At 33.8% G+C, this 12,630-nt stretch overlaps 2 protein-coding genes across 3 annotated transcripts in view; one reads left to right on the top strand and one right to left on the bottom strand.

The window, feature by feature from the left end:
- Positions 1-8,726, bottom strand: part of LOC106469135 (transcription initiation factor TFIID subunit 8-like) — a 19,608-nt gene extending 10,882 nt beyond the window's left edge. The window contains exon 1 of one of the 2 annotated variants that reach the window (XM_022397563.1): positions 8,368-8,726. Coding sequence is in view for 1 of the 2 variants with exons in the window: in XM_013929599.2 (XP_013785053.1) it covers positions 8,382-8,550 (169 nt within the window). In the remaining variant the exon portion in view is untranslated. The remainder of the gene's footprint in view (positions 1-8,367) is intronic. The other variant, XM_013929599.2, reaches the window with a different exon arrangement.
- Positions 8,727-8,782: 56 nt separating this feature from the next.
- LOC106469134 (isocitrate dehydrogenase [NADP] cytoplasmic-like) overlaps positions 8,783-12,630 on the top strand; it is a 24,457-nt gene continuing 20,609 nt past the window's right edge. The window contains exons 1-3 of the mRNA XM_013929597.2: positions 8,783-8,915; positions 9,041-9,080; positions 10,410-10,516. Coding sequence (XP_013785051.1) covers positions 8,900-8,915; positions 9,041-9,080; positions 10,410-10,516 — 163 coding nt within the window. The 5' untranslated portion in view covers positions 8,783-8,899. The remainder of the gene's footprint in view (positions 8,916-9,040; positions 9,081-10,409; positions 10,517-12,630) is intronic.

Raw genomic sequence — 12,630 nt, 5'->3', positions numbered from 1 at the left:
ACATGTTTTGACGTGATCTACATCACCCTCAGGAGTAACTTACAAAACTATTTTATACTTTCCCCTTTGTCGCATTACTTCATTGTTGTTTACATATTTCCGTTAATATATATATATATATATATAATATATCTCGCCATATGTCAATGTATTGAATTGCTGGTCCTTCATCTCTATTTAATACTTGTTTTTGTTTTTTATATTTCATTATTTCTAATGTTTCTCCAATATTTAATGATATAAAACTTTGAGGCTGAGCTAAAACTAACATTTTGTTCCCATAATATTGTATGTTGGGTAGTTTTTACATGTTTGGCTATAGCTGACATTTCTATTTTATTATTTCTTATGTAACTTTTGTGTTCTTACAATCTATATCTTAAATTTCTTTTAGTTTGACCAATATAAATACTACCACATTCTATCTTGTATATACCTGTCTTATCTGTTAATTCTATTCTGTCTTTAGCATTCCCTATCATATCTTTTATCTTATTTATTGGTTTGAAGATAGGGTAAAAATTCTAATACTTTTTGAATACTTTATATAATTGACTTGTTAAACCTGGAACGTAAAGTAAACTTAGAGTTTCTTTTTGTTTTTTTCATAAGCAGATTCTAATGTGCTATTTTTAACTGAATTTGCATTTTTGTTAAACTTCTCAAATGCTTTGTCTACTGTATTTGGATCAAATCCTCTGTCATTAGCTATATACTTAATTAATAACAATTCGTTATTTAAATCTTCCTGTCTTGAACATATTTTTAAAGCTCTATAAACATATATATAAAATGCTGATATTTTTGGGGTTTTTTATATGACACGATTCTTTGTGTGGCAGCATAAAAACAGCAAAAAGTTTTCTTTAAACTGATGTTTCTAAGTTACTTTCTGATTCTTTCCTAACTAATACGTCTAAGAAATTAATGCAATTATTATTATTATCTTCAATTTCACACGTGAATTGAATTGCTGATTCTTTACTATTTAAATAATAAAAAATTCTTGTAGTTTGCTGTCACCACACCACGAATGTGTCATCTACATATCTTATCCAAACTTCTGGGTTAAATTTAGCATTATTTAAAGCCTCATTTTCAAAACTATCCATATAAATGTCACATAACATTAGAAATAATGAAATATAAAAAACAAAAACAAGTATTAAATAGAGATGAAGGACCAGCAATTCAATACATTGACATATGGCAAGATACATTATAATTTTTTTTAATGGAAATATGTAAATAACAATGAAGTAATACGACAAGGGGGAAAGTATAAAATAGTCTTGTAAGTTACTCCTGAGGATGACGTATATCACATCGAAACATGTACTTGTAGAGAGATATTTTAAAGTGGAAGCCGTACGGCTTCAATAAAGTTTTTATTGTGTAAATATAACACATTGTTTTTAATTATCTATTATAATTTAAAATGTATTTATATATATATATATATATATTTAAGCTTTTTAAAAGAACATCATATTTCTGTAAGAAAGCTAATTTCAAGGGGTAATGATAACACCATTAACACTAGAATTAAGTATTTTTTTTAGCTTACACTAAGCACTGCCATGCTTAATGATAGTATGTTCCCAAGTGCTTTTAAAATGCTTTTCGGTTCTACAAAAGCCATTGCAAAAACTTCACACAATTTTTGGTTAGTGTGGGAAAAGTAAAAAAGAAAAATGAACACTTTGGCTCTTTAGCTACTTCCCAGTTCTCCACTTTAGCAACACTTTTCAATGTTATTTGGAGTCTCACAAGCTGTGAAACACTCGATAATGGCAATTAGGTGCTCAAATAAGGCTATAACTCAACTTTAATAGGTATTTGTAAGTATCATAGAGTAACACTGAACATGGCAGACATTTTTTTTTCAGACCATCCCTACATACTAAGCACTACATTGCTTAGTGATAAAAAAGACAAGACTTTTTAAGTTAAATTGTCCTTCAAGGTAATGAGCAACAAAGTTGAAATCTGAGTATGTTTTAGGTGTATCGTTCATTATGAAGCAATGTTAATGAATCAGTTTTATTGACAATGCATTACTAGTTACAATCTGAAGAGCATGAGCACCCTCATTTTCCAAGTGGTCAGACTTGGGCTTTGATCAAACACCAACTGGTCTAAAAGAATCACATAAGGAAAAAAAAAAAGTTTGGTAATCAGTATGCTTTCCACTGGCATTCATTCATGATCTTTGTTTATGGGATACACTTATGTAAAACTGAGAACAAATTCAAGAAGGAAAACACCCCATAACTCAATCACTGAGAACAATGCAAAAGGTCTAAATTTTCAATTGGTGGGTTTAACTGTTGATGTACATGACACTGAAGAATGTTCTAAAGGTCTTTTTATAGGACTTAGATCACAACTTTTTTCTGGTCAACCCATAACCTCAATGGTTTTTAGTTTAATTTAGCCCATCACAAACCACATTATCTTTATAATTTTCAAAAACATGCAACCTAAAGGCTGAATTAATTTTACACTTAAGAGTTTCATGTTTGTCAAAGTACTCACAATGTGAAATACACTGACTACAAGTTAAAACAAAGTGTAATCACTCATATTTAAAAAATAAGGTTCTAAGAATTACATTTAATCTTTCAAAAATTAAAAGAATTATGAAGACCCACAATTGATGTGTTTTACGATATGTGAATAAAACAATAAATATTGTGCTGCTACATTATTTTTTAAGTTCCATAGAAACACTGATAACACAGTTTATAAAATAGCACAAGCTGACTCATGTTTTATTCCCTGTAGTTGAATATCAAGGTTCATTCAGTTCCAATAGGTCTAACATTACATAATTATACCACTGAGGAATAATTCTGCTCCTCAAATCCACAAAAGGTTCTTAATGTCCATTTATACACTTTCTTACACCATATCTGAACCTCCATCAATACAATAGTAAACAACATTATGCTGAGCATATTGTTTACCTCTGTCTCTTCAGAAACTGTGTAAACTATATCATGGAACAATTGGTATACAACTTTATAATTTAACTATTGCAATAGGAATTTTTCCAGACAAGATAAAAAAAAGATATAATAATTGTAATATGCAAAGAACAGTTATGTAAATTATAGACCTAGTTTCTTGTTATCAGTATTTTATAAAACATAAAAAAATACAGTTAAAATCAGGTTGAATAAATTTTGAGTAAGTAAGACGTATACTGTAGTGAAGAGGCTGTATTACATTCCACATCTAATATTTATAAGTTCTTCGATAATAATAACAAAACATTGAGTGTTCTTGAATTTAGAGAAGGCATTTGATAATGCATCACACCAAATATCATTAAATATAAATGGAAATTTTAGGGATGACTCACACAAGGTATTACATTAATATGAATTAAAGCCTAATTATCTAAAAGAACATGAGGACAGTGGTTTAAATGGAGGAAAAGTAAGGGAATGGAGAATCACATTAACATTCAAATCTGGAAGGGTAGGTTGCTTGGGAGGGCGACGTATCCGGAAGGAATGTACGAGCATGGTAAGGACAGGGGAAGTAAAAACTCTACAGTATCAGGAAAAAAGAAGGGTATGGGATAAGGCTACCCGAAATCCCTAAAGCGAGGAGACCAAAGACCCACAATCAAAGAGCCAGGCAAGAAATTCCACCACAAGAGCCACATTAGGTCGATCAGTGGGAAACCCCCTAGTTGTAGACCAATGAAGGAACACCTTCCACTTGCATTGGTACACTTCCATGGAAGACAGATGGATGGAAGATGCACAATGTGAAGGGTGGGATTTAAGACATGTGACCAAGGTCGACGAAGAAGGTAGGGAGAAAGTGGAAGAGGGAAACCAAGGCTGAGCTTGCCAATAAGGAGCAATCAGGATGACTCAACAAGGAATGGAGTGGAGGGGAGAAATCACCCAATGAAGTAATCAGATGGGTACACATAAAGAAACTTGTGTGACCAATCCTGGCAGAAGGCATTGAATGCCAGAGCCTGGTGATTAGGTACAGGCAATCAAAAGAGAGGTATCTTGTTGTTGAGGCCTGTAGTAAAGGCATCCACATGGGGAGAACCCCACCAATGGCAAAGATCCCTGAAAGATCTGTGAAATATATCTGGTCGAGGCATGAATGACAGATTGAAAACACTCAGCACATGATAAACAATAAGATCCAACATCTGAAAACAGAGATCTGTGGACCAGGTGCCCCTTGGTTGATATGTGCCACCACCATAAAATTGTCTGAATGAACCATCACCAGACAATGTTGGGCAAGAAGAAGGAAGGGAAGCAATGCCCGACATGCAGGTAGATAATTTTGAGAACATTGATATGCAAAGTGCTTTCATCCGCAGACCAATGACCTGAAGCCTCCCGGTGATTGACCCATGCCCTGAAGGGATGCATTCGTGAAAAGATGTAGATCCGGATGCAGGGGAGGAAGCAGCAAGCTTGCCAACGTATGGGCATTGTACAACCACTTAAGCAGATCATCTCGTAGGGAAAAAAGAAGGGTAATGGGGGTGGAAAGAGATCCCGAGCAAGGTTCCATCAATTGTGAATCACACACTGAAGGGATCTGATATGGGCATGACCGAGGGGGACCAGTGATGTCACTGATGACCACATCCCCAAAAGCAATAGAATCTTGCAAGCAGTAAGTGACTGAGCCCCATTAAATGAAGTTGTACAGGAGAAGGCTGGACCTGACTGATATGAGTGTTGAAAAAGACCCCCAAATAGACAAGACATTGAGTGGGTGTGAGGAAGGACTTCTCCAGTTTGATCAACTAGCCCATCCGAGCTGCCACAGAAAGTGGCTGATTCACATTCAATATGAGCCAGAAGAAGCCAGTCATCCATGTAATAATGAAAGCACAGCTCCAGAGCATGGAGATTCTGAGCAAAAGCTTGGACTACTTGTCAAAATATGTAAGGTGCCAAGGGGAAGGCCCGAAATTGATAAATCACCCTGAGATGGATAAACCAAAGATAAAGACAAGACAGAGGTGATATCAGTATATGTAGCTAAGCATTGGAGACATCCATTTTGGTCATCTACAAACCCAGAGAAAACACCCATCTCAAGATGAGAAAAGACTCCATGGTGAACCAAGGTAGTGACACAAAGCAGTTGAGATAAGATAAATCGTTTACTGGCCACCAATCCCCAGTTTTTTTGGGGGACAATGAAAAGGCAGGAATAAAACCCCCAGTAAGGATGGGGAACAGGTTCAATGGCCAGCTGCAAGAGCAATTCTCAAAGTGCTTCTGACAGATGCTGGCTGGTCATGGGATCTCAAGGAAAGACAGGAGGTGGGGAAAGAAACTGGACAATGAATCCTTCTGACAGGACCTGAAGCACCCATTGATTGCCAATGAAGGAACACCAATGATAAAGAAACTTGAGCAGCCAAGCCCCTACTGGACCAGAACCCACTGGGTAGTTACCGGTACAGGTGGGGATGGGGGGGTGCATCATTGAGGAAAATGATGAGAAGAAGTACCCTGAGTAGAAGGGACAGGCAAGGGCTGAGAAGGGGAAGGACAGGAAATGGTAGTTGGAGGCATACAAGTCTCTGACTGAGACAAACGGGCTACAATATTTGTAAGGGTGGATTGTTGTTCGACCAATGTCACCCGAAGCTCAAGAGGGTCTATAACAAAAACGTAACGTCTCAGAAATGGGGCCATATGTAAATCCCTAAGAAATGTTGAGGGTAAATGGACCCAAGCCAATATGGCATCACAACCTATAATGTTCCAACAACAAAGAAGGACAACATGTGGGCTAAAGTGGAGTAAAGAAGGGCAAGGTAATTCCAGAAAAATCCTGAGGATTTCTGTAGAGAGCCTCCGATAGAAGATGTATGGAAGAAAGATATCATAACAGATTTGTAAGGGTAAGACACAATCGAAAATATTGGACATGGGTAAGACTGACAGATAATTCAGAATCCACCCCTCAAATAGGCAATAAGGAACCTAACAACTGCTGGTCTAAAAATGGATAGTCAGCATGATGGTAGGAAAGTGCAAACTAATTTATAGTCCACGGAGGGCACAGCATGCTAATCCCCTCGTTTAATTGTGAGGCAAAGTGACCAGCATGAACCCAAATATCAGGTGAGGGAGAAAAAACAAAAAGGGTTGGGATGATTGTTCATGCAGTAAGGAAGGACAAGGTGCATAAGAAATAGAGGAAAGCAATAAAATGTCACAAACCTGAGACACAAAATCCATAAGGACTGCATTAGGCCTGGTAGACTCATCGAGTTGGGATAGGGAAGGAATGGAAAAATCTGAAGGTGGAAAAAGATGATCGAACTCCTCGTCACCCTACCTAGGATCAGCCTGGGCGATGTTTGGGGACAAAGGTTGTCCCATGTAATAGTCGGTCTTCCGGGATATAAATCCACCACCGGGTCACCCATGCCTCCGGCCTGAGGAAAAATGCTGGTTGCTGGTGTAACTCCCAAAGTGGTATTGTTAACTTCAGAATTTACTGCACAGAAAGGTTCACCAAATGGGAGTGCATAAAATAATACTAATAAATACTAATAGAAGTAACAGGCTGAATGAAAGCAAATTAATTTAAAAAACAACCACTTCATGAGAAAACAAAGTCGAATGTGAATCATTAAACAGACAAGAGTACATCTGAACACAAGCGCTGCCAAACAAGAAGTGATAGTTCAGTAGAGGAGTGTAGAGGGAGTTGCATGCATCACGTGAGCATGTTATGCTCCTATTGGTGAGGAGGTGATGCATGAGAGATATGTTGGGATCTTACAATTCCAATAGGGTGGAACGGAAGGCTTATGGCATACATAAAGAAAAAGTTTGCATATAGAGGGCAGCACTGTACGAGAACAGGCAATCTTCGAGGTAAGTACTGTATCAGAATTATACTTTCGAAATTCAAATTATGATAACTCACATGCATTATCTTGCATTTATCATAATTAAAACCCATCTACCATTTATTCGTCCAACTCACTAAATAACGTAAATCCTTTTGAAAAGCAGCAGCAATATCCTCACAGACAGCAACATCCATGACCTTAATATCATCACCAAATTTAAGTAATTTATTGACCATTCCTTCATCTATGTCATTAATGTAAATAAAAAAAAGGCAAAAGTCCTAAGACTGAGCCCTGAGGTACCCCACTTGTGAAATCAATCTAGTTTGACTGAACTCCATTTGTAACAACACTCTGCTTTCTTTCATTCAGCAATTCAATGTTCTTTCTAAGGTAAGGATCCTAAGACTGAACACAATATTCCAAATTTGGCCTAACCAGTGACCTATACAATGAAATTATAACCTCTTTAGACTTGTATTCAACATATATCATTATTATTTACCTTTGTTAGTATAAAAGAATTACAATTACCAAGTGAAGTAGGATATGCAATAAGTTCTTGAAGCCAAGAAAAGTAGATGGAAAAATAAAAAAGGGAATATAGCAGAATATAAAGACCATATAAACATCTGCTTCATTTCTCATACATTGAAAATAACATTAAGAGTACTGTAAGGAAGAATTGAATCAAAGGCAAAAGATGAGTTCGCTTCAGGAACAGATGTGGAAGATGCAACTGGAGTGATCAGAATAATGATTGAATGATACCTGTAATACAATCAAGATGAAAATTGTACTTGATAGGGTATGTTGGTCCAAACTATTGAAACTGCTGAAAATGATTGAAGAGACAAACAACTAGTGTCATCTCTGTTCATGGGACAAACAGCTGTGATTAGACTAGCCAATGGTGACTCAAAGGAAGGAATAGCAGAAAGAGAAGTCAGACAGGGTTGTTCGTTATCACTACTGCTTTTTAATATATACTCTGAAGCAATTTTGCAGGTAGCCTGGGAAGATTTTGAAACAGATGTAAAGACTGAAGGAAAGAAAATCAAGGCAATCAGGTTTACTAATGATATGGCTTTGGTTACAAAGAAGAGGTATTTGAATGAAACAGCTAGGTAGTTAGGGATGAAGATCAATGTAAAAAAAACAACAAAGATGGTGAAAGTAGAAGAAGGATCACATATGTAAAAAAACAACTGAATGAGGTGCAACAGTTTTATTATTTGACTTTGAGAAGTATTATAACAGATCACGGAAAATGCTTCAAAGAAATAATTTCAAGAACTGCAATATGAAAAGAAATATTTAGAAAAGAGTTCCTTTTAACAAAAAAAGATTGAATAGCATGCCAAAGAATAAAACCTTTGTCTAAAGTGCGATATTTTGAATTTGAAGAAGTTTTACTGATGTAAAAACTTGTATTTACTATTACTGTATTATTATTAATAATAATTATCAATATACAAATAGCAACAACATACATAAAATATCTTACAACTTTGAAGCATCTCTGTCAGAGTTTCGAGGGCCATTTTATCAGATGCATTAAACCCAGCTTCCATACAGAGAGAACTAACAGCAGCAAAAAGTAATTTTCTTCGGGCATTTCCGCTTTGTACCGAATTTGACTGTTCATTAATTCCTGCCATAATGTTTTCGTGCATTAGAAAACCGAACAAGTAAATACTATTTCACAAATGCTATCACTTAGATAGAAAGAAGTTATTATTTTCCAATAGCCGTATTGTTTTATAACATAAGTTACATATAGCTTCTCAAATTCAAATTGTGATGACTTAAAACTGTTATTGTTAAGTTAAAGAGGCTGCCATGACAGGTACACAGAGCCACCTATTGTAGTTACAAGTGCTGCCACCTATTATAGACAGGTTTCTTGAATTGTTTATATAGTCGTTGCCGACGTTGTTTCGTTCACTTGCACAAACACCATTTTAATTTTAACAAATAAGTGTTAATCAACGCTGTTTCAAAGAAATTTGTTTAACTGTTGATATGGGGAAAATAAAATGTAAGACAAAAATAAAAAACATGTTTAATAATTTGAATTATTTAGTGCTACAATGTAATAGTTCTCCTTTACTTTAGTAACAAGTTAATTAACATTGCTTTGCCATATTTCTTTCTACTTTGTAGGCGGACCTATAGTCGAAGCTAAAGGAGATGAAATGACAAGGTGAGAAAATTTAAATTCTTAAAATTTTACTTTCAGTGTAAAGAAGTAACGACTTATTAGCATTGGAAGTTCGTGGAGTTTTATGTCTAGAGATGATGATACTAATAAAATAATTTGATAAAGCATAAACTGATAATAAAGGTAGTAAATTTGGTTGGCCTTGATTTTTTTTTCTCACATGATTAAGGAAAACGTTTGGGTTTTTTCCATGGTCAGGTTTTAAATCATGAGCTAAAAAGCATGAGAAAGACAAGTTAAAAAAGCCATTTAGACTTTGAACTATTGATAATTCGAAAAATTGAGAATTATATTTATAATATATTTCTGACTAGTGTTGTTTAAGTTCAAATGTTTAGCCAAAATTATCAAGAAATTAGTTTTTTGTCATAAAAATGACAAAGTTTAGTTTATATTATTAGTGTTGGATATTAAACTGCTTTATATGAGTATTTTAATTTTAATAAACGTCATTTCATTATGAGTATGACTCAAGTATGAGTGTATGATGTAATGATTGTAAATCTTTTTGCTGCAGTTCTGTTCTTATAAGTCAACATCTTTATTTCAAACAAATAACACTTTTCTTATATCACAAAGATTTTTTTTTCATAATCTTTTTATTCCTCAACAGGCTTTGTCCTCTAAAACTTTTGGAAGTGTATTTAACTACACCTACTGGTAGTTATTTTGAAAGTAGTACTATTAGCATTTTACAGAAAAGATATTCTGTTAAATAACAGCTTTTGGTACTATGGAAATTGTAAGTTTTTTTTTTAAGAGTTCCTTAACAGGGCTTTATTTGTAATTATTATGGATTATTTTTAACATTTCCACCTTTAATTTAAAGGTATTATTATAGTTTTCTTTGTGTTTCTGGTTTTTGTGTATGTATTTGGTGTTACAGTTGTGTCCTAGTGTGCTAGGTTTGTGTATCAGGACAGTGTTTACATATGTTATAATTGTTGTGATTGATTGTTTCTTATTTTCACTTTTATTTTACTTTATGGGTATTGTTTAAGTACTAAATTTACCTGTGATTTTTTTCTCTTTTTCATTTCAATGTCTTTGTTGTTATGGTTGAATCTTTATATAGAACTCTTCCTATTTTATCTTGTCTGGAAGATTATTTTTTTAAAACAAAACAAAAAATAGAAATTTATAAAAGTATAGTACTGGAAGGTTTCTTGTTTTGCTTAGTTATGCAGTTCAAACACAGAATATTCCAGTAACATTTATCTATAAAGTTACATGTTTAAACGTTATATTTTTGTACAACATATTTGCAGAATAAACTGTATTATAATACCATGAAAATTCTTTCTTAAATAGAATAATATGGGAACTGATAAAAGAGAAGCTGTTGTTTCCATTCTTGGCAATAGAGATTCATTCTTTTGACCTTGGGATTGAAAATCGAGATGCTACTGATGATCAAGGTAGGCAAGAGTTTATAAAGCAACTAGTAATTAATCACTTATTAAAAACTCTTCATTTTACAGTAGAAGTGATTTTTAATCAAAGGTATTTGACACAAATTTAGTGTTTAATAACAACTAAATGTTAAACATTTTATTTTGTACAATTCTGGGTATTTTATGAGGGAAGACTGAAAGATGCATTGTACATAACTTTAAAACTGTATTATTATAATAATAATTTACTGTAATAAAGACCTAGGTTATAATCTGCTGTTCAGTATATACATATCCCATCAGAATTGTTTGTTTCTATGGAAGGTATTGGAATAGACCTGAAATATATTGATATTAATCCCCTGGTGGTAAGTAAAAAATTGAGAGATTAAAAGTAGATAAAGCATCAGGGTCTGACCTGTCAGGAGGACGAAGATCAGATATGCCAGGCTAGAGAGTTGGCAAGTGCATGAGGTTTGGAGAGTTACTTGTGTTACTTTAATTTTAAAGGGGATGATAAATGTTGCCCTAAAAATTATTGCTCAGTTAGTTTTACTTGTATAGTAGGAAAAATCCTGGAGTGTGATAAATAAAGCTTTATAAAATCTTTGTGAAATATTATGTAATAAAAGGAAAATCTTGCCTTACTAATCTCTCATCTTATTCAAGTAAGTGTTATCTGGATGAAGGAAAAGTGTGAATTTAATAGATTTTCAAAAAGATTAGCTAAGAAAACCAAATTAATATGGCTGGGGAAAGACTAGTTAATTGGATTGTAAGGTGGTTGGATGAGAGAAAGCAAAAGGTTATTACAAAGGGAGTCTAATCATATTGAATTCTTGTTACTAGTGAAATATCTCGTGTGTCAATACTTAGCCTTTACTCTTTCCTATTTACATTGATGGTTTTGATAGGGTCATAATTAGCAAAGTTTGCTGAAAACATTAAACTCTTGGGTATTTCTAACTGTATTGTTACGTCTCCGTTTGTTAATTAATTTTCTGTAACTTAGTTCCGACGAAACTTTAGTGACACAAGTCCTTTCTTAAGTAAAACTGGTTTATTCTTTCTGAATATAACTTTACCGATACACTCAACTTCAACAGTTGCGCTATAACAAACTATAATTCACGTATCATGAGCTAGACTTCAACAATACGTCTCTCTCTGACTGCAGTTCAATTACTCATTACTTACACACGCATTATTGTCCCATCACGTTGTCACCCTCTTATATATACCAGACTACCCTATATCTAGTAATCTCCTGACCATTCACAAAGGTACAAGATATTTCCAGAAAGCAGGGGGCGTGACACTAGTCACGTGACCTCACTGACGCAACAGTATTAACAATATTGAGGTATTATAGAATGACTTGGATCAATTGGTAAGTTTGACAAATATTTGGCAAATGAGTAATGAACGACTTTAATTAATTATGTTAAGTGCAAGGTAATGCATTTGGTTTATCATAATTTGGATTATATGTTTAATACAGATGGGAATAAACTCTACAGCATGTCTGAAGAAAAGAATCTTGGCATAGTGGTGGATAAGTCACTTAAGTCATCAAATTTTGGGGCATATTTATTGACATATTGATTACATGTCAAGGAGATAATTATCTCTATATAAAAATCACTAGTTAGGCCTTAATTGGAATACTTGTTTACATTTTTGGTTTCCTTATCTATGAAAGGAGATTGACTTATTGGAAAGGGTTCAGGTAAGTCCCGTTAGAATGATTCCATAGATGAAAGGGTTATCATATAGGGATACGTTAAGATCTCTAAATTTATTTTCTCTTGAGAAAAGAAGTGTAGGAGGTGAAATTGAAGTTTACAAGATTATTTGGGATATTAATAGGAGTAAGGCCATGATTTCTGTAGTTAGATTCAATAAAAATTAAACTGTTTGATTTTTAATTATAGTTACACTAAAAATATTTTGCAAGATTAACTTAGTGTGTGTGTTTGTGTATTTGGGCTTATCTAAACCTCTTTACTAAATCAAAAAATGTTCATTGGTTTATTGTTTCAGATGTGACTTACAAGCTGAGGTAAAAATATTCAATTTTTCAGTGAACTGCTTTTGGTGTTTTATATATATATATATATATATATTGTTGAATTTAT

This window comes from Limulus polyphemus, unplaced genomic scaffold, assembly GCF_000517525.1.
Source record: "Limulus polyphemus unplaced genomic scaffold, Limulus_polyphemus-2.1.2 Scaffold3321, whole genome shotgun sequence".
Classification (NCBI taxonomy): Eukaryota; Metazoa; Arthropoda; class Merostomata; order Xiphosura; family Limulidae; genus Limulus; species Limulus polyphemus.
This window is presented reverse-complemented; position numbering and strand designations above follow the sequence as displayed.